At 44.6% G+C, this 20,624-nt stretch overlaps 1 protein-coding gene across 1 annotated transcript in view; it reads left to right on the forward strand.

Moving 5' to 3' along the window:
* The window catches only part of LOC129810916 (polyamine-transporting ATPase 13A3-like), a 64,351-nt gene that overhangs the window by 32,832 nt on the left and 10,895 nt on the right, over positions 1-20,624 (forward strand). The window contains exons 3-13 of the mRNA XM_055861910.1: positions 6,700-6,784; positions 8,593-8,766; positions 14,547-14,726; positions 14,907-14,977; positions 16,535-16,618; positions 17,093-17,162; positions 18,620-18,754; positions 19,315-19,387; positions 19,705-19,836; positions 20,047-20,223; positions 20,382-20,539. Coding sequence (XP_055717885.1) covers positions 6,734-6,784; positions 8,593-8,766; positions 14,547-14,726; positions 14,907-14,977; positions 16,535-16,618; positions 17,093-17,162; positions 18,620-18,754; positions 19,315-19,387; positions 19,705-19,836; positions 20,047-20,223; positions 20,382-20,539 — 1,305 coding nt within the window. The 5' untranslated portion in view covers positions 6,700-6,733. The remainder of the gene's footprint in view (positions 1-6,699; positions 6,785-8,592; positions 8,767-14,546; positions 14,727-14,906; positions 14,978-16,534; positions 16,619-17,092; positions 17,163-18,619; positions 18,755-19,314; positions 19,388-19,704; positions 19,837-20,046; positions 20,224-20,381; positions 20,540-20,624) is intronic.

The following is a 20,624-nucleotide window of genomic DNA, read 5'->3' on the forward strand; positions in this document are numbered from 1 at the left end:
CAATGTCCTGCCAAAAGCCCCTCTATATCGCTGCTGGGCCGGCCTGCCTCCCTCATGCATCCTTTTTTCTTCACCTTTGGGCCTTGAGAAAAGCCAGTCCCCTGAGAGCACAGTCAAAGTGTCTGCTCAGAGGCCTTGTTGGGGTAGGAATGGTTTCTGTAGTCTGTACCATGGCGATATACCCACACTCCATATGTGGAAGCAGAAGGCACCTGCTGTTTGTAGTGTACTTCAATGGGGCTCGACCTACATGAGGGGGAAAATATGTTGCTGCAGTCAAATATTTGGTGTGTGTAAAGAGGACGCACCTAATAAAAGTTAAGAGAGGCTTTGATGATTATAATAACCACTGGCAACATTGATGGCCAGAAGCTTCTCTGTTTTCAGTGACAAGTCTAATCCTGTAAAAGCGACTGAGCATTTTTGTCCTTGAGAGTGCTGTCTGTCTGCGCACAGACCCCCCCCCCCCCCCACCCCCCCCCCCCCGCTACAGATATACTGTACATTAATTTATCGCGATTCTCTCCAGCATGATATCTGACACCAGCCCAGCGATGGCGAAAGCCAGTCTGTTGTTTTTGTTGGGGGTGTGTGTTATCCCCCCTGCTGCAGCTAATCGCAGACATGCATGGGCCAGCCCGTTTCCTACCATAGCCCCAGACCTCAGCAGTGAGCCCAGCTAAATCTGGCGAACCTGTACCACACAACCGGCACATGTACAAAGAGAGGATGGACCTCCCTCTGGGTCAACCAGGCCTGCTATCATTTTTTAAATGTTTTAATAAAGGTATTTGTTATTTTCATTGCTGCCTAGTGCCCCTGGCACAATGGCCTTTCAATGTGGGGGCATTCAACCTGCTGCCATCATGCTCTGGTGGGCATCATGGAATCTGGTTGGAATTCCAAGCCTTCCGTAGTGTGACTCTGGAGACCGTCCCTATCATGTTGTCAGGATATGAGAAAACATTCCATGGGTTAGGGCCTCCCGTGTGGCGCAGCAGTCTAAGGCGTTACTAAAGACCCGGGTTCATTTCCCGGGCTGTGCCACAACCGGCCATGGCCAGGAGCCCCATAGGACTGCACACAATTGGCCCAGCGTCGTCCGGGTTAGAGGGTTTGGCCGGTTGGGCTCATCGCGCTCTTGCGACTCCTTTTAGCAGGCCGGGTGCCTGCGGGCTGACCCCGGTCGCCATTAGAACGGTGTTTCCTCCGACACATTGGTGCGGCTGGTTTCCTGGTTAAACTTGCGGGTGTTAAGTAGCGCGGTTGGGCAGGCCATGTTTCGGAGGACGCGTGACTCCACCTTTGCCTCTCCCAAGCCCGTTGGGAAATTGCAGCGATGACACCGTAAATAACATTCTATGGTTTATTTGGTTTGATTTCAGTTTGGGGCTGATGTTGGAAGTTATGATTGCGTTGTCGTCTTTTTTCACTTCATGTCCATAACATTGAGAGTAATCTGGCCCTTGGGAGTTTAGCTAATTGTTTTGAAACGGACTGTTGCTGTAGACGCTACACATTTGTTGATTGAATAGATGCTTGTTTTTTAGCCAGATGCATGTTGAAGTTCTGTAGCGTCTCTTGCTGCATCTTTGATTCTCTTTCAGCTTTGGCTGTACTGGTTGATTCCAACTGCCTTTTGACCCTGACATTCCCCTTCAAACCCTTTCCTCTTTTGTACAGAGAGGTCAGGTTCCACTCAAAAAGGTCATTGCAGAACACACATACAGACACACACTCCCACTGAGTCCTGAGTCATCAGATGGGTGTTACTCAATACCCCCCATGGCTTTTCTCTCTCCCGCTCAGCTGTCCTCCAGGGATGGCCAGCTGTTGGGAAAGGAGCTTGTCACTGTCTGTGGGAGTGTTCCATACCGGTTGTCACAGCTGCACCACTCATGCTTTGTTTCAGGTGTTCTCCGGTCAACCGGCTATCTGATCCTGTAGGGACCTGCAGAGGCAAACCTAGAGTCATATGGCAAACCCAATGTCATACAGTAGGGCTACATACTCAATGCATGTAACTTACATTTGTTGACAATTTCGCTACCTTTTGTAAACAAAACACGTTTTATAAGGAGGATGGGATCCACCCAAATAATTTGGGTTCCTGGATCCTTTCACAGCATTATAAGGCTGCGTTGAGACAGTGACTTATCAATGACCCAAACCCAGCTCAGTTAATCCCTACCATTGTGACGCTGAGTTGTCATAATGCTTCAGCAAATGTACATTATACCAGGGGCGTTGGTAGACACAATGTAAGTAACTTAAATGTATGTCCCTCTAACTGCCCTGAATGTATCTGTTGATCCTACAGCTATTGTATGCAGCAATCATGTGCCTATGAACCAGATTTATACAGTTAGCACTGAGGCGGTGTGCCCTAGTAGGAAGACACTGTGCGCAGCTCACCCTGCACTAAGATAAATAACATGAGCATATCTACTTCTGCTAAGCTTCCCAGTAAAGCAGTGAAAACAAGTAAGCATACTAGACAAGTGCTCAAAATTGTCCAAGTTAACATACAGTGGGGAGAACAAGTATTTGATACACTGCCGATTTTGCAGGTTTTCCTACTTACCAAGCATGTAGAGGTCTGTAATTTTTATCATAGGTACACTTCAACTGTGAGAGACGGAATCTAAAACAAAAATCCAGAAAATCACATTGTATGATTTTTAAATAATTAATTTGCATTTTATTGCATGACATAAGTATTTGATACATCAGAAAAGCAGAACTTAATATTTGGTACAGAAACCTTTGTTTGCAATTACAGAGATCATACGTTTCCTGTAGTTCTTGACTAGGTTTGCACACACTGCAGCAGGGATTTTGGCCCACTCCTCCCTACAGATCTTCTCCAGATCCTTCAGGTTTCGGGGCTGTCGCTGGGCAATACAGACTTTCAGCTCCCTCCAAAGATTTTCTATTGGGTTCAGGTCTGGAGACTGGCTAGGCCACTCCAGGACCTTGAGATGCTTCTTACGGAGCCACTCCTTAGTTGCCATGGCTGTGTGCTTCGTGTCGTTGTCATGCTGGAAGACCCAGCCACGACCCATCTTCAATGCTCTTACTGAGGGAAGGAGGTTGTTGGCCAGGATCTCGCGATACATGGCCCCATCCATCCTCCCCTCAATACGGTGCAGTCGTCCTGTCCCCTTTGCAGAAAAGCATCCCCAAAGAATGATGTTTCCACCTCCATGCTTCACGGTTGGGATGGTGTTCTTGGGGTTGTACTCATACTTCTTCTTCCTCCAAACATGGCGAGTGGAGTTAGACCAAAAAGCTCTATTTTTGTCTCATCAGACCACATGACCTTCTCCCATTCCTCCTCTGGATCATCCAGATGGTCATTGGCAAACTTCAGACAGGCCTGGACATGCACTGGCTTAAGCAGGGGGACCTTGCGTGCGCTGCAGGATTTTAATCCATGACGGCGTAGTGTGTTACTAATGGTTTTCTTTGAGACTGTGGTCCCAGCTCTCTTCAGGTCATTGACCAGGTCCTGCCGTGTAGTTCTGGGCTGATCCCTCACATTCCTCATGATCATTGATGCCCCACGAGGTGAGATCTTGCATGGAGCCCCAGACCGAGGGTGATTGACCGTCATCTTGAACTTCTTCCATTTTCTAATAATTGTGCCAACAGTTGTTTCCTTCTCACCAAGCTGCTTGCCTATTGTCCTGTAGCCCATCCCAGCCTTGTGCAGGTCTACAATTGTATCCCTGATGTCCTTACACAGCTCTCTGGTCTTGGCCATTGTGGAGAGGTTGGAATCTGTTTGATTGAGTGTGTGGACAGGTGTCTTTTATACAGGTAACGAGTTCAAACAGGTGCAGTTAATACAGGTAATGAGTGGAGAACAGGAGGGCTTCTTAAAGAAAAACTAACAGGTCTGTGAGAGCCGGAATTCTTACTGGTTGGTAGGTGATCAAATACTTATGTCATGCAATAAAATGCAAATTAATTATTTAAAAATCATACAATGTGATTTTCTGGATTTTTGTTTTAGATTCCGTCTCTCACAGTTGAAGTGTACCTATGATAAAAATTACAGACCTCTACATGCTTTGTAAGTAGGAAAACCTACAAAATCGGCAGTGTATCAAATACTTGTTCTCCCCACTGTATGTAGCTCAAGAAACAAGGTTCATGAAATCAATAATTTGCTAATAACCGATGACATTCATATTCTGACTATCTCTGAAATTCACTTAAATAATACCTTTTTATACAGCGGTATCAATAAAATGTTATAACACTTACATAAAAGACAGAAATGCCATTGGATGTGTTGCTGTTTATATTCAGAACCACATTCCTGTAAATCATAGACGATCTCATGTTAAAAACTGTAGTACTAATATGCCTACAGGTTCATCTGCCTCACCTAAAGCCCGTTCGTGAGGGAAGCTGCTATAGACCAAGTGCTAACAGTCAGTATCTGGATAACGTGTGAAATGCTTGATAATGTATGTGATATCAAGAGGTATATTTTCTTCTGGGTGATTTTTAAATATTGACTGGCTTTCATCAAGCTGCCCACTCAAGAAAAGCTTCAAAAGGTAACCAGTGCCTCCAACCTTGTTCAGGTTATCAGTCAGGGTAGTTACAAACAGCACAGGAATGAAATCATCAACATGTATTGATCACATCTTTACTAATGCTGCAGAAACTTGCTTGAAAGCAGTATCCATATCCATCGCATGTAGTTATCACAATATAGTAGCCATATCTAGGAAAACCAAAGTTCCAAAGGCTGGGCCTAATATAATAGGTTATACAATAAGTTTTGTAGTGATTCCTATGTTAATGTAAAGAATATTTGTTGGTCCGTGGTGTGTAATAAGGAGCAAACAGACGCTGCACTTTTGCTTATTCCAGTTACTTGAAAAATTGTATGGTTGAGAGGGATGAGGCGAAAGGAATGAAAAATAAGTCTGGCTGTACAAGCGATTGGCAAACGTATTGCAAATTGAGAAATCATGGGACTAAACTGAATAAAAATAAGAAACTAAACTATGAAACAAAGATAAATTCTATAAAGAATGATAGTAAAAAGCTTTGGAGCATCTTAAAAAGGCAAACTCAGCTCCATCGTTCATTGAATCAGATGGCTCATTCATCACAAAACCGAATGATATTGATTTTTTTAATTGGCAAGATTTGCAAACTTAGGCATACCAGCAACAAACGCTGACACTACACATCCAAGTATATCTAACCCAAATTATAAAAGACAAGCATTGTAATTTTGAATTCTGTAAAGTTAGTGTGGAAGAGGTGGATTTTTTGTTGTCTATCAACAATGACAAGCCATTGGGGTCTGACAACTTGGATGGTAAATTACTGAGTATAATAACGGACGATATTTGCCATATTTTCAATTTAAGCCTACTAGAAAGTGTGCCCCCAGGCCTGGAGGGAAGCAAAAGTCATTCCGCTACCTGAGAATAGTAAAGCCCCCTTTACTGGCACAAATCAGCCTGTTACCAACCCTTAGTAAAAAAAAAAAAAAAAATCTATCTTTTACTAATGACATGCAACTGGCCTTGAGTAAAGTCAGTGTGTCTATGTATGCGGAGGACTCAACACTACACGTCAGCTACTACAGCGACTGAAATGACTGCAACACTTAACAAAGAGCTGCAGTTAGTTTGAGTGGGTGGCAAGGAATGTTAGTCCTAAATATAAAGCATTATATTTGGAACAAATCATTCACTAAACCCTAAACCTCAACTAAATCTATAATAAATGATGTGCAAATTGAGCAAGTTGAGGAGACTAAACTGCTTGGAGTAACCCTGGATTATAAACTGTCATGGTCAAAACATGGGGAGAAGTCTGTCCATAATAATGTGCTACTCTACCTTCTTCACAGCACTATCATCAAGGCAGGTCCTACAGGCCCTAGTTTTGTCGCACCTGGACTAGTGTTCAGTAGTGTGGTCAGGTGCCACAAAAAGGGACATAGGAAAATTGCAAATGGCTCCGAACAGGGCAGCACGGCCGGCCCTTGGATGTACACAGAGTTAACATTAATAATATGCACGTCAAAGTGGAGAAGAGATTGACTTCATCACTACTTGTATTTGTGAGAGGTGTTGACATGTTGAATGCACATGTTGAATCGGACACCCATGCATAACCCACAAGACATGCCACGAGGTCTCTTCACAGTCCACAGACTATGGGAGGCGCACAGTACTACATAGAGCCATGACTACATGAAACTCTATTCCACATGAAGCAGGAACATTTTATTTTTAAAGAAAAATACACCTTATGGAACAGCGGGAACTGTGAACCAATACAAAGATAGGCACAGACACATGCATACACACACAATAACATATGCACTATACACACATGGATTTTGTACTGTAGATATGTGGTAGTAGTGGAGTAGAGGCCTGAGGGCACACAGTGTGTTAAACTTGTGAATGTAATGTCCAGTCTATTCTAGTTAATCATTCATTCAGTTGTCCAACTGTGCGTATATGGCTCTGGTTTCAGTCACTGCACAGGTGGTGGGGTTGATCTCATTGGACTCACTTGACGGTTCAGGGTGGTTGAGTCATGTTCTGGTATGCACTGGGTTGGACACCCACTCTGAGATATACTCATGCCCTTGTACTGGGGTAGACTCACGGTCTCATGTAGTGGTGTCATTGTGCTCTTGTTTCAATGAAGCGGTGCTCAGTGGGCTTGGTGACTCATCTGCAGAATGGAGAAAGAAGACCTGAAGATCGTGAACAAGGATGAGGAGGATGAGATGGTGTGTTCCCTCATTTTATTACCTCTTTATACCTTACCCCCCCCCCCCCCTTTCCTTCACTCACTCACACTCGCACGGCCCTGCTACACTACAGCCATCGGGCGTCCGGCATTGCCATCAGCCATTGAGGGAATGCTTCCTTTGAAATCATTTGAAAGGCGCTATACTGCCCGTGTTGCGCTCATATTGCGTCACGTCCAATGGCAGCGTCCAACTCAAGAATCGCCAAGGTTCAATTCTCGATGGCTGAATTAAAGTAATGACAAATAGTTGATTTTGGTTGCATATGGCCTCCAAGAAGCTACTAGCTAGCAGAAACTCTAGCTAGCTACATTGACTATTTTCACAATGTAAACAAAAGCTTCTTGTGTAATTAGAGGATCATTTAGTACAACCACTAGCAACATTTTAATGAGTACTTGCGATAAACTGAACCAAACCTATTGTACTTACGCGTAATCGATGAATATGGTACAGTAGGGGAAAATAGAATAGACACTTCCCCTCTGCTGTCAAAACAGCGCACTCTGTGTAGCAGGTAGTGTCACATTGACGCGACGCTGATGGCAAAGTAACTTGACTCGTATAGTGGAGCTGAAGTGTCTCTTGCTCTCTCACACTGTGTCACAGCTACACCACTCAGGCTCCGCTCTCAGGTCAACCGGCTGTCTGAGCCTGTAGGAACTGGCAGAAGCAAACCCAGAGTCATATGGCAAACCCAATGTCATACAGTAGGACTACATTTGGCCAACTCGAGTAGGACAGCATGTTGGAGAGTATTCCAACACTGTCCGGTCTAGTCTATTCTAGTTTATCATTAATTCAGTTGTCCAACTGTGCGTCTCTCGCTCGCTCTGTCCCTCTCATTTGGTTGCTCTCTCTCGCTCTGTTGCTATTGCTCACACGCTTCCTCTCTCCGTCTCTTGCTCTTTCGGTCTCTCATTCTTGCTGTCTCTCCATCGCTCTCTCGCTCGCTGTCTCTCCATCGCTCTCTCGCTCGCTGTCTCTCCATCGCTCTCTCGCTCGCTGTCTCTCCATCGCTCTCTCGCTCGCTGTCTCTCCATCGCTCTCTCGCTCGCTGTCTCTCCATCGCTCTCTCGCTCGCTGTCTCTCCATCGCTCTCTCGCTCGCTGTCTCTCCATCGCTCTCTCGCTCGCTGTCTCTCCATCGCTCTCTCGCTCGCTGTCTCTCCATCGCTCTCTCGCTCGCTGTCTCTCCATCGCTCTCTCGCTCGCTGTCTCATCGCTCGCTCGCTCGCTGTCTCCATCGCTCGCTCGCTCGCTGTCTCCATCGCTCGCTCGCTGTCTCCATCGCTCGCTCGCTCGCTGTCTCCATCGCTCGCTCGCTCGCTCGCTGTCTCCATCGCTCGCTCGCTCGCTCGCTGTCTCCATCGCTCGCTCGCTGTCTCTCCATCGCTCGCTCGCTGTCTCTCCATCGCTCGCTCGCTGTCTCTCCATCGCTCGCTCGCTGTCTCTCCATCGCTCGCTCGCTGTCTCTCCATTGCTCGCTCGCTCGCTGTCTCTCCATTGCTCGCTCGCTCGCTGTCTCTCCATCGCTCGCTCGCTGCCTCATTGCTCTCTCGCTCACTCCCTGTCTCTCGCACACTCTCGTGCAAACACAGCCTGGCTAGCTACTGCCCCCTTTGAAGATTCAGACATATTACGAAACAGACTCGATCCTCTCAATCCGTTTATGACGTGACACACATTTGACAGAAGTACCGAAAAAGTACAGTTTCGGTGTACCGTGCAACACTAATATGAACTACAACTTTAACCGTCCTCTCTCCCCTCCATGGCCCCCTCTAGGAGCTCCAGGGGTACCGTGTGTGTCGGTGGCGCGTGGCGCTGGTGGGTCTTTGGGTGCTCTGTACGGGGGGCTTCCTTCTGCTGCTGCTCTACTGGATGCCAGAATGGTGTGTGAAGGCCACCTGTAGCCGGACCACTGTCAGAGAGGCCGAAGTGGTGCTGCTCCAATCCACCGTAAGTCATTGTCCTCGTTACTATGGCAGAAACCATTCTTGATAACTATTTTATTTTCAGCCACCAATTTGTAATTAAAAATAAATATATTAGGCCTTAATTAAGTGTTTTTCTTATTCAAACATTAAGTCACTAGCAGTACCCCGCCCTTACATGCGGTAAATCATTGGAAATTAATCATTCTAGATAATGCAATTCCCCCCTCCTGCAAATAAAAATGTGTATCTGAGTCGTTCCACCAATTCAGTGCCCTTTGAGATGTGTAACATGGTGCTTATTTGGGGGGGATGGGCCTAATTTTAAGATTCTGTCATAAAGAGCACATGTTCAACTTAATAAAAAACATGTTTTTTCCCCAACTTGAGGTTAAATAATGGCTCTCTATAATTTTTTTGTGTAGTTTTAGTAGTTCTGAAAGCAGCAACCAAGCGCCAAATGGGGTCCCTGAAAGTTGTGTACTATGTTATCACGTAATTGCTGTCAAACCCCTGCAACTGTGCACAAAGACATACACGTGCTTGGGCTCAAATCAAATCAAAATGAAATGTATTTATGTAGCCCTTCTTACATAAGCTGATATATCAAGGTGCTGTACAGAAACAGGAAAAACTCCCTAGAAAGGCCAAAACCTAGGAAGAAACCTAGAGAGGAACCAGGCTATGAGTGGTGGCCAGTCCTCTTCTGGCTGTGCCGGGAGGAGATTATAACAGAACATGGCCAAGATGTTCATAAATGACCAGCATGGTCAAATAATAATAATCACAGTAGTTGTCGAGGGTGCAACAAGTCAGCACCTCAGGAGTAAATGTTAGTTGGCTTTTCATAGCCGATCATTGAGAGTATCTCTACCGCTCCTGCTGTCTCTAGAGAGTTGAAAACAGCAGGTCTGGGACAGGTAGCACGTCCGGTGAACAGGTCAGGGTTCCATAACCGCAGGCAGAACAGTTGAAACTGGAGCAGCAGCACGGCCAGGTGGACTGGGTACAGCAAGGAGTCATCATGCCAGGTAGTCCTGAGTCATGGTCCTAGGGCTCAGGTCCTCCGAGAGAGAATTAGAGAGAGCATACTTAAATTCACACAGGACACCGGATAAGACAGGAGAAATACTCCAGATAGAACAGACTGACCCTAGCCCCCCGACACATAAACTACTGCAGCATAAATACTGGAGCCTGAGACAGGAGGGGTCAGGAGACACTGTGGCCCCATCCGATGATCTGTGGCCCCATCTTCAGTAAAGACTTAAAGGTTGAGACCGAGTCTGCGTCTCTCACATGGGTAGGCAGACCATTCCATAAAAATGGAGCTCTATAGGAGAAAGCCCTGCCTCCAGCTGTTTGCTTAGAAATTCTAGGGACAATTAGGAGTCCTGCGTCTTGTGAACGTAGCGTGCGTGTAGGTATGTACGGCAGGACCAAATCGGAAAGATAGGTAGGAGCAAGCCCATGTAATGCTTTGTAGGTTAGCAGTAAAACCTTGAAATCAGCCCTTGCCTTAACAGGAAGCCAGTGTAGGGAGGCTAGCACTGGAGTAATAGGATCAAATTTTGGGGTTCTAGTCAGGATTCTACCAGCCATATTTAGCACTAACGGAAGTTTATTTAGTGCTTTATCCGGGTAGACGGAAAGTAGAGCATTGCAGTAGTCTAACCTAGAAGTAACAAAAGGTCATTTTTTTAACAAAGTTTCAGATTTTTGCAATGTTACGTAGATGGAAAAAAGCTGTCCTTGAAACAGTCTTGATATGTTTGTCAAAAGAGAGATCAGGGTCCAGAGTAACGCCGAGGTCCTTATTTGAGACGACTGTACAACCATCAAGATTAATTGTCAGATTCAACAGAAGATCTCTTTGTTTCTTGGTACCTAGAACAAGCATCTCTGTTTTGTCCGAGTTTAAAAGTAGCTATCCACTTCCTTATGTCTGAAACACAGGCTTCTAGCGAGGGCAATTTTGGGACTTCATGTTTCATTGAAATGTACAGCTGTGTGTCATCGGCATAGCAGTGAAAGTTAACATTATGTTTTCAAATGACATCCCCAAGAGGTAAAATATATAGTGAAAACAATAGTGGTCCTAAAACGGAACCTTGAGGAACACCGAAATTTACAGTTGATTTGTCAGAGGACAAACCATTCAGAGACAAACTGATATCTTTCCGACAGATAAGATCTAAACTAGGCCAGAACTTGTCCGTGTAGATCAATTTGGGTTTCCAATCTCTCCAAAAGAATGTGGTGATCGATGGTATCAAAAGCAGCACTAAGGTCTAGGAGCACGAGGACAGATGCAGAGCCTCGGTCTGACGCCATTAAAAGGTAATTTACCACCTTCACAAGTGCAGTCTCAGTGCTATGATGGGGTCTAAAACCAGACTGAAGCATTTCGTATACATTGTTTGTCTTCAGGAAGGCAGTGAGTTGCTGCGCAACAGCTTTTTCCTATTATTTTGAGAGCAATGCAAGATTCGATATAGGCCGATAGTTTTTTATATTTTCTGGGTCAAGGTTTGGTTTTTTCAAGAGAGGCTTTATTACTGCCACTTTTAGTGAGTTTGGTACACATCCGGTGGATAGAGAGCCGTTTATTATGTTCAACATAGGAGGGCCAAGCACAGGAAGCAGCTCTTTCAGTAGTTTAGTTGGAATAGGGTCCAGTATGCAGCTTGAAGGTTTAGAGGCCATGATTATTTAAGAGATATAGTACTAAAACACTTGAGTGTCTCCCTTGATCCTAGGTCCTGGCAGAGTTGTGCAGACTCAGGACAACTGAGCTTTGGAGGAATACGCAGATTTAAAGAGGAGTCCGTAATTTGCTTTCTAATGATCGTGATCTTTTCCTGAAAGAAGTTCATGAATTTATTACTGCTGAAGTGAAAGCCATCCTCTCTTGGGGAATGCTGCTTTTTAGTTAGCTTTGTGACCATATCAAAAAGAAATTTCGGATTGTTCTTATTTTCCTCAAGTTGGAAAAATAGGATGATCGAGCAGCAGTGAGTCTCACCCCACAAACTCATTTAAACTTGCAACCTCATTGGACATCATTCCACCTGCCAGTCGACATTGCTGGCTAATTCCTTGATGTACAGACTAGTATGTTACATGCTATATGTGTGTTGTCGTGATTTGCGCCTGGTAAAAACCTTAGTTTATTGTTCAATATATAAAAAATGTCTAACTAAATACACCAGTGACACCATTGAGGAGATACAGGTTGTGAGCATAGTGTTTCTGATCGGTTTGAGAATTGTCTTCTAATGTATTTGTCTGGCTAAAATGGCATGTTTAGCGAACGTAATTTCCTGCTTGGTTTCCAGAGAAATGGAGCCTATTGATAGCGAAATTAACAAGGTCTAATAGATATATGGTTCATTATGCATGTACGAGACATACATTGACACATTGGTTCCAAAATGGGAGGGTTAAAAAATAACAATGTTTTCATCCTCTGGAACGCCTCTAAGTGCCAAATAAAGTATCAGGGTTGACTGTAACAAGCATCAATCCCCTTGTGACAGGGCAAATGGAAACTTGTGTGCAACAGGGAGGGGCAATTAAATGTAAGCTTCACACAAAAAAAATTGTCATTGTTCGAACATTTCTAGCCTGTCTATCTATGTGTAACAAGGTTGACCTGTTATGCTTGACCCACTCAGTTTTCTGTTACAAAACACCAGAAAATGGCCAAAAATAGTAGAATAAGCTCACCTGCTTTTACACTATGATTTGACTATTAGATGTTAAAAGTTTTTTTTTGCTGCAATTTTTTGAATAAAATGCAATATGTTAAAACGAGAGTTCAGTTCACGTAACAGGGTTGACCTTAAAATGAGGGACATGCTGAATTTTGGCACTAACAAGACTTTATTCATATAAAAATCTGATTTATTGAATTGTCCATGTGGTATATATTAAAGGGCACTTAATTGAATGTAACAGGCTTTTAAAATTCAATATTGGTGCACAATTTGTCCTTAAAATATTAAAAGGCACTCATTTTGTGGAATGACTCATCTGTTCAGCTTTTTGGTCTCTGGATAGACTATAATACCCATATTCTCAACGCCGGAGCATAACAAACTCCCATAGGCCTATTTCCTGTGGGATCATGGCACTTGCTTTCTCTTTAAAATGAAATGTTAGCCTACAATGAACCCATGTTATCCATATATAGGCAACTGCTAACATAATGGAGACACTTGAGTAAATGAGGGATACACAGTACAGTATATTGAAATCAGGTCCTTCCACACAGGTGTGGTTCCATTAAGCAATTATATCCCATCATGCTTAGGAACATGTATAAAAATTCTGGGCAGGCCATTATTTTGGCTATCTTGGCTATGCCCCCATAGGATGACAATGTCCCCATCCACAAGACAGGTTTGGTTACTGAATGGTTTGATGAGCATGCAAACGATGTAAACCATATGCCATGGCCATCACCAGATCTCAACCCAATTGAACACTTATGGAAGATTCTGGAGCGGTGCCTGAGACAGCGTTTTCCACCACCACCAACAAAACACCAAGTGATGGAATTTCTCGTGGAAGAATGGTGTCGCATCCCTCCAGTATAGTTCCAGGCACTTGTAGAATCTATGCCAAGGTGCATTGAAGTTGTTCTGGCTCGTGGTAGCCCAATGAGCCAGAATGAGCCCTTATTAAGACACTTTTTATGTTGGTATTTCCTTTTCTTGGGCAGTTACCTGTACTCTATTTTAAAAAACAGTATAGTTTCAGACTAACTTTTTCCCCTTTTGGCACTGGTGCCACTGCCACTAACATTTTCAGTTGGTGGCACCAGCCCATGATTTTGTTACGACATCACGCAATAGAAAACATTTGGAATAATGTTATAGGGTAATTTTCAGTGCTATTGAGATGGTATGATTCAAGAAATAAGTAGTTTTGTCTAACATGTCCAAGCAGGAATGCATGATAAATATATTTTGACGTGCAATACCTAAACCAGTGATTGGCATGAATTTGGGTTGCCAATTAGGCTATTGTTGCTACAGTTTTTCTGTCAAGATAGGGCTCCGGAATTGCAGATTTATTTTGTTCAATAGAGATGAATTTGCTTATCTTTTTTTGAACAAATAGCACAGGCTAATTGACTTTGGGCAACTTGAAACCAAAACTACAACAAACTAGAGTTTTTGTTTGTTTTTTTGCCCATTTGCATTTTAATGCAGGAATCAGGATGCTAATGTTTGACCAAATCATGGTTTTAGCTCCCCCAAAAATATACCGTTTTGAGTGAAGTGACCAGGTAGAATTTGTAGCTCGCAATGATGCGACCACATCCAAGCGTGGAGGTGTAGTTTATACACCTATCTAGTGTGTCTACCAGCTTTCGTTTGTTGCCTATGTTTTAACATAGTGCTTATTTGACTCATTATATACCTTTATTTGAAAGGATTTGAGGGTTAGTTTAAGAGTTTGGGAAAACAGGGCAGCGGGTCATCATGAGATTTTACACACGGGCCCGCCATAGACTATAAGCGCAGCAGTGCAGTTGATATTGTACCGGGGATTATATTTCTATTGTGATGAATAATTATCATGGTAAATTGGAATGTCCCGTCAATGAGCATAGTGGATAGAAAAATACCAAACCAGGATAATGCATCAAAATCTACAAGAGCAGACTCTCCCTCAATGAATCTGAAGCTGTTCCCATACAAAGGTTTATTTTATTTTTGCTTCACTAAGTAACGGGAATACAAGACAACCTGTCACCGCTGATGCTATGTGTGTGTGTGTGTGTGTGTTTCTCAGGATGAGTTTAAGCGCTGGTTCCTAGCCAAGGTGCGTGTGATGCTGGCCCCAGGGAGGAACCCCTTTGACAGCCTGGAGACCCAGACCACTCCCCCCATGGCCAACGGACACTCCCCCCACTCCTCGAACAGCCCCAGCCAGGAGTTCAACAGGAAGTATGCAGAGTACCAGCCCACTCAGGTAATAACACGTGATGGCACACACAGTAGCATACATGGATGGTCTTTTTACTTATTTTACCTGTCTTTCTCTCACACAGTCACAAAAATATAAATGTTCATGGTCAATTGGGGGGGTGCACAAAAAAGTTTCTGCCTTCTGTTGATAACATTGTTTTATTATTTTTTCTTCTCGTTTCAGATTCGCTATTTTACACTCCATAGCACAAAGTACTACTGGAACGACGAGGTCCAGAATTTTGAGGTGTTAACGTAAGCAATTTAACGAACCATAATTATATTCAGTGACCTGGAAACTTTTCTGACGTTACAGTGCATTCAAAAGTATTCAGACGCCTTCAATTTTTCCACATTTTGTTACGTTACAGCCTTATTATAAAATAGATTAAATGCATACATCTCATCAATCTACACACAATACCCCATGACAAAGCGAAAACAGGTTTTTAGAAAATGTTTACAAATGTATAAAAAAAAAAATATATATATATATATATATATACAAGTATTCAGACCCTTTGCTATGAGACTCGAAATTGAGCTCAGGTGCATCCTGTTTCCATTGATCATCCTTGAGATGTTTCTACAACTTGGAGTCCACCTGTGGTAAATTCGATTGATTGGACATGATCTGGAAAGGCACACACCTGTCTATATAAGGTCCCACAGTTGACTGTGCATGTCAGAGCAAAAAACAATGCCACGTAGTTGAAGGAATTGTCCGTAGAGCTCCGAGACAGGATTGTGTCGAGGCACAGATTTGGGGAAGGGTACCAAAACATTTCTGCAGCATTGAAGGTCCCCAAGAACACAGTGGCCTCATCATTCTTAAATCGAAGAAGTTTGGAACCACTAAGACTCTTCCTAGAGCTGGCTGCCCGGCCAAACTGAGCAATTGGGGGAGAAGGGCCTTGGTCAGGGAGGTGACCAAGAACCCGATGGTCACTCTGACAGAGCTCCAGAGTTCCTCTGTGGAGATGGGAGAACGTTCCAGAAGGACAACCATCTCTGCAGCACTCCACCAAACAGGCCTTTATGGTAGAGTGGCCAGACGGAAGCCATTCTTCAGTAAAAGGCAAATGACAGCCTGCTTGGAGTTTGCCAAAAGGCACCTAAAGGACTCTCAGAACATGAGAAACAAGATTCTCTGGTCTGATAAAACCAAGATTGAACTCTTTGGCCTGAAAGCAAAGCATCACGTCTGGAGGAAACCTGGCACCATCCCTACGGTGAAGCATGGTGGGGGCAGCATCGTGCTGTGGGGATGTTTTTCAGCGGAAAGGACTGGGAGACTTGTCAGGATCGAAGGAAAGATGAATGGAGCAAAGTACAGAGATCTTTGATGAAAACTTGCTCCAGAGCCCTCAGGACCTCAGACTGGGGCAAAGGTTCACCTTCCAACAGGACAACGACCCTAAGCACACATCCAAGACAACACAGGAGTGGCTTCGGGAAAAGTCTCAATGTCCTTGAGTGGCCCAGCCAGAGCCTGGAATTGAACCCAATCAAACATCTCTGGAGAGACCTGAAATTAGCTGTGCAGCGATGCTCCCCATCCATCCTGACAGAGCTTGAGAGGATCCGCAGAGAATGGGAGAAATTCCCCAAATACAGGTGTGCCAAGCTTATAGCGTCATACCCGAGAAGACTCAAGGCTATAATCGCTGCCAAAGGTGCTTCAACAAAGGGTCTGAATACTTATGTAAATGTGATATTTCCATTTTTATGTGTGTGTGTATCCAAGCAAATGTGTTCCAGTGGAGATTTCTGGTTTCCCCTCTTTCACGCATGCCTACGCACACACCACAGGGGCTTGGAAGACCTGGAGGTGACCTGTTCCAACATCCACTCAGAGCACAGCACGGGGCTCACCAGCAACCAGCAGGAGTACAGGTAGAGACTATTCTATTGCACTTTACCCTCGACTGGACTTCGGACTACAGCTACTACTGCAGCTTATTGAATAACCCTGGGGTTTGCCCTTTCCTATGGTAGATTCACCACCCCCATCCCCCAGTGCTAGACTTCACAACCGCCGGCCACAGCAGCATCTCTTGTCGCCTTAGACGACCGGACATCTAATAGCCCAGTCACCTAACAAAGCCCTGACAACACCTGATAATAGCCCTGCTGTCAGTCTGCTCAGAACTGGCCTAATGCTCCCTGTGTATCACATACCCAGCGTCGTGTGTGTGTGTGTGTGTGTGTTGAGAGTGTGACTCTGACCTACTTAATGCAGCACTGTCAGTGTCTGCACCTTATCAAGGGTTTTATTACAACCCTTTACAACGGTTTGTTATAAAGTGTAATGAGCTGTTAGTGTTTGAACTGTAAATGTTGAACCCGTTCTCTCATTCTTTTCCACAGGAGACTGTTTTTTGGAGTGAATGAAATTGCAGTGAAAGTGCCTTCAGTTTTCAAGCTGCTAATCAAAGAGGTATGAGAGGTTTTGGGGTTTAAATAGGAATAAGGCGTTCATATCCACTACTTAAAGAATGCTTGATGTTCTTGCCATGGATCCTTTTTCATTATCTCTGAGAAGTAATTGATATCATTGGCCTACAGTGAGTGTACAAAACATTAGGAACACCTGCTCTTTCCATGACATACTGACCAGGTGAAAGCTACTCTCCCTTATTGATATCACCTGTTAAATTCACTTCAATCAGTGTAGATGAAGGGGAGAAGACATGATAAAGAAGGGTTTTTAAGCCTTGAGACAATTGAGACATGGATTGTGTATGTGTGCAATTCAGAGGGTGAATGGGCAAGACAAAAATTAAGTGCCTGAGTGTTTCAAGAACTGCAACGCTGCTGGGTTTTTCCACTCAAAAGTTTTCGGGTGTATCAAGAATGGTCCACCACCCAAAGGACATACAGCCAACTTGACACAACTGTGGGAAGTATTGGAGTCAACATGGGCCAGCATCCTTGTGGAACGCTTTCGACACCTTGTAGAGTCCATGCACCAATAAATTGAGGCTGTTCTGAGGGCAAAAGGGAGTCCAACTCAATATTAGGAAGGGGTTCCTAATGTTTTGTGCACATATATATATTTGTAATAATTTACATCCAAAGGTGCATATGAAAATCAATAGCTATTTTATCTGTGATCCTGATACAGATGTAGGATCTTAATTTGAGCCTGTTTGCTACAGCTGGAAAAGAATCCTTTAGCAACAGAAAATGTGAATTATTATGTGAATTTTAATTCATGGACATTTTTGTAGGGGTTACATTTTTCATAAGGGAAAATCAAGTCTGAAATTTCAAAGTCGAAATTACAAACTTCAGAAGCACTTTTAAACCTCAAATACACTACAAGTTTTACATTTACAGCTCTCCTGCAACAGTGTGGTCCAAATAATGAGAATCATATCCAAGAGCTGTGCGTGGCATTCTAATGAGAACATTCTGTTGAATGGAAGCCAACGGGTTTTAAAAAAAATGTTTTTTTAAATGACCGGACATAATGATTCTGAGTTGTTGCAGGGAGGTTGTCTTTAGTCTAATGAGTGAACAGGGCTAACAATGGCAATACAAACAGCATTTTCCACCTCCGCAGTTCCTCTCAGCTCCTTATTGTCTTTCTATCTCTCTGACGTCTCTCTCGCTCTTTCTGACCTCACACTCTCTGCGACAGTCTCCATCTCGCTCTCTGTCTCTCTCTGTTGTGCGCTCTGTATAAAGAAACACATTGAACCATATGTGTCAATCAAGGGATATTTGGCATTCATTTATACCATCTAAACACTTACGCCAAACCATGACTGGTTAAGTCTGGCTTAATCAGTCATTATTCTAGTAGTATGTCAAAATGGATGTCTTTTGTTGCAGCTTGTTGTTTTGAAGAAGTTGGCTGAACTACCTGTCACCCGGTCTTTCCTCCTGCAGGTCCTCAACCCTTTCTACATCTTCCAGCTCTTCAGTGTGATCCTGTGGAGCGCAGACGAGTACTACTACTACGCCGTAGCCATCGTCTTCATGTCGGTCATATCCATAGCTACCTCTCTGTACACCATTAAAAAGGTACGTCGGCCCCCCTCACGTTCCCTTCTTTGTCTTTCTCCCCTTTCTCAACTCTTCCTTCCTTCCTCCATTTTTACAACATTTATGAAATAATCCAAAATTAAAGGTGAATCTGGGGCCTTGCTGAACCAGCCTGAGCTCAACAAAGCTAGACTAAGCCAGAGTTAACTGCAATAGCCCCCTCCCCACTCTAATCCCAGAACCATTCAGGCCTGCATGAAAGGGCCCATCTCTGTATGGTCTGCTGCCCCCGAGGCCCTGGGTTCACCCCCTTACAATCACACCGCATAGGTAGGGAGATGGAGGAGGAGGGGTGGAGACTTCTGCCGGTGCCCTGGGTTTACCCAAAGCCCCCTTTAGAATCACACTGCATTTGTGAAGAGAAGGATATGTAGAGGAAGGGCATGGATGGAGAAAGGGTGGAAGAAGAGGGAGGGGGTGAAGGCTTCTCTCTAACCCCGAGGGAAATTAGAAGCTGTTAGCTAGAGGCCTGTTTTTCTAGCACCTGATGTGTGGTTCTGCTTATTTTCTGTTTTCTGAAACTATTCTCTACTTTTCAGCAATACGTCATGCTTCACGACATGGTGGCAGCACACAGTATTGTCCGTGTTTCAGTCTGCAGAGCCAACAACGGTTTGTCTAACTTACCTCATTTCGATTTTATGCACTTTGGCTAGTGTTCAATTAGCCGCTAGAAGGTCACACTTTTTTTGTGGGTGTCTGCGGCAGTGGGCTCAGGCTGTGCATATGATGCCTCAGCGTTTTTCCCCTGCTGCCCAGAGTGGCAAGAGTAATGAGAGATGTGTGGAACAAGAAAGATGCACGGATTACCTCTCGTTTTCTCTCTCCCTTACCTCCCTCTACTTTCCCTTCCTTTCTCTCTTTCCTCTGCTCTCCCCCCTGTCTCCACACCTACTGCCTCTCTCCTCCTTTGTGTTGGATCATAGCAGACATCGAGGAGGCCCTGTCCACTGACCTGGTGCCCGGCGATGTCATGGTCATCCCTAGCAACGGGACCATCATGCCGTGTGATGCGGTGCTGGTCAGCGGCACCTGCATTGTCAACGAGAGCATGCTGACAGGTGTGACCTGGATATTCTGCCACAGACAGACAGACGTTGGTCTGTCTGTCTGTCTCACTACCCAAATACAAAATGTATATTTTACATTTGTGCGAAGCAGCACACAACACTACACTCTGTAAATGCTGTATACTTATACATCAAAGCTCCCAGACTCAACCTCAGTCTCCCCTCCTGTCCCTGTCTCTCCCCCCTCCTCCCCCCCCCAAGGCGAGAGTGTGCCCGTCACCAAGACCAACCTCCCCAACCCGGGTGAGGGGGACAAGGAGGGTGACGGGGCCTACAGCATGGAGGAGCACAAGAGACACACCCTCTTCTGTGGCACACACATCATCCAGACTCGTTTCTACTCAGGGGAACTGGTCAAGGCAGTGGTGGTCCGCACAGGTTAGTGTGTATGTGTCCTCAGTCACAACACGCGCGAACACTACCTATTTTATTTTTGTTCGATCATGATCTGCCCTCAGATTTATTTTTAGGACCAGTTGTCACATTCTGAATTCTGCTATCTAAATATGCTCGTCCGTGTCCCCCTCCCCCACCAGGCTTCAGCACAGCTAAGGGCCAGCTGGTGCGCTCCATCCTCTACCCCAAGCCCACGGACTTCAAGCTGTACCGCGACGCCTACCTCTTCCTGCTGTGCCTGGTGGCTATAGCCGGTATCGGCTTTGTCTACTCCATCGTCCTCAGCATCATGAACAAGGTACTGGACTGAACATAGCAGGACGCTCTCTCACGGGGCTACTGCCGGGCTGGGGAGAAAGAGAAGGGAAGAAGTGAGTCAGGGA

Source organism: Salvelinus fontinalis, chromosome 14 (genome assembly GCF_029448725.1).
Source record: "Salvelinus fontinalis isolate EN_2023a chromosome 14, ASM2944872v1, whole genome shotgun sequence".
NCBI lineage: Eukaryota > Metazoa > Chordata > Actinopteri > Salmoniformes > Salmonidae > Salvelinus > Salvelinus fontinalis.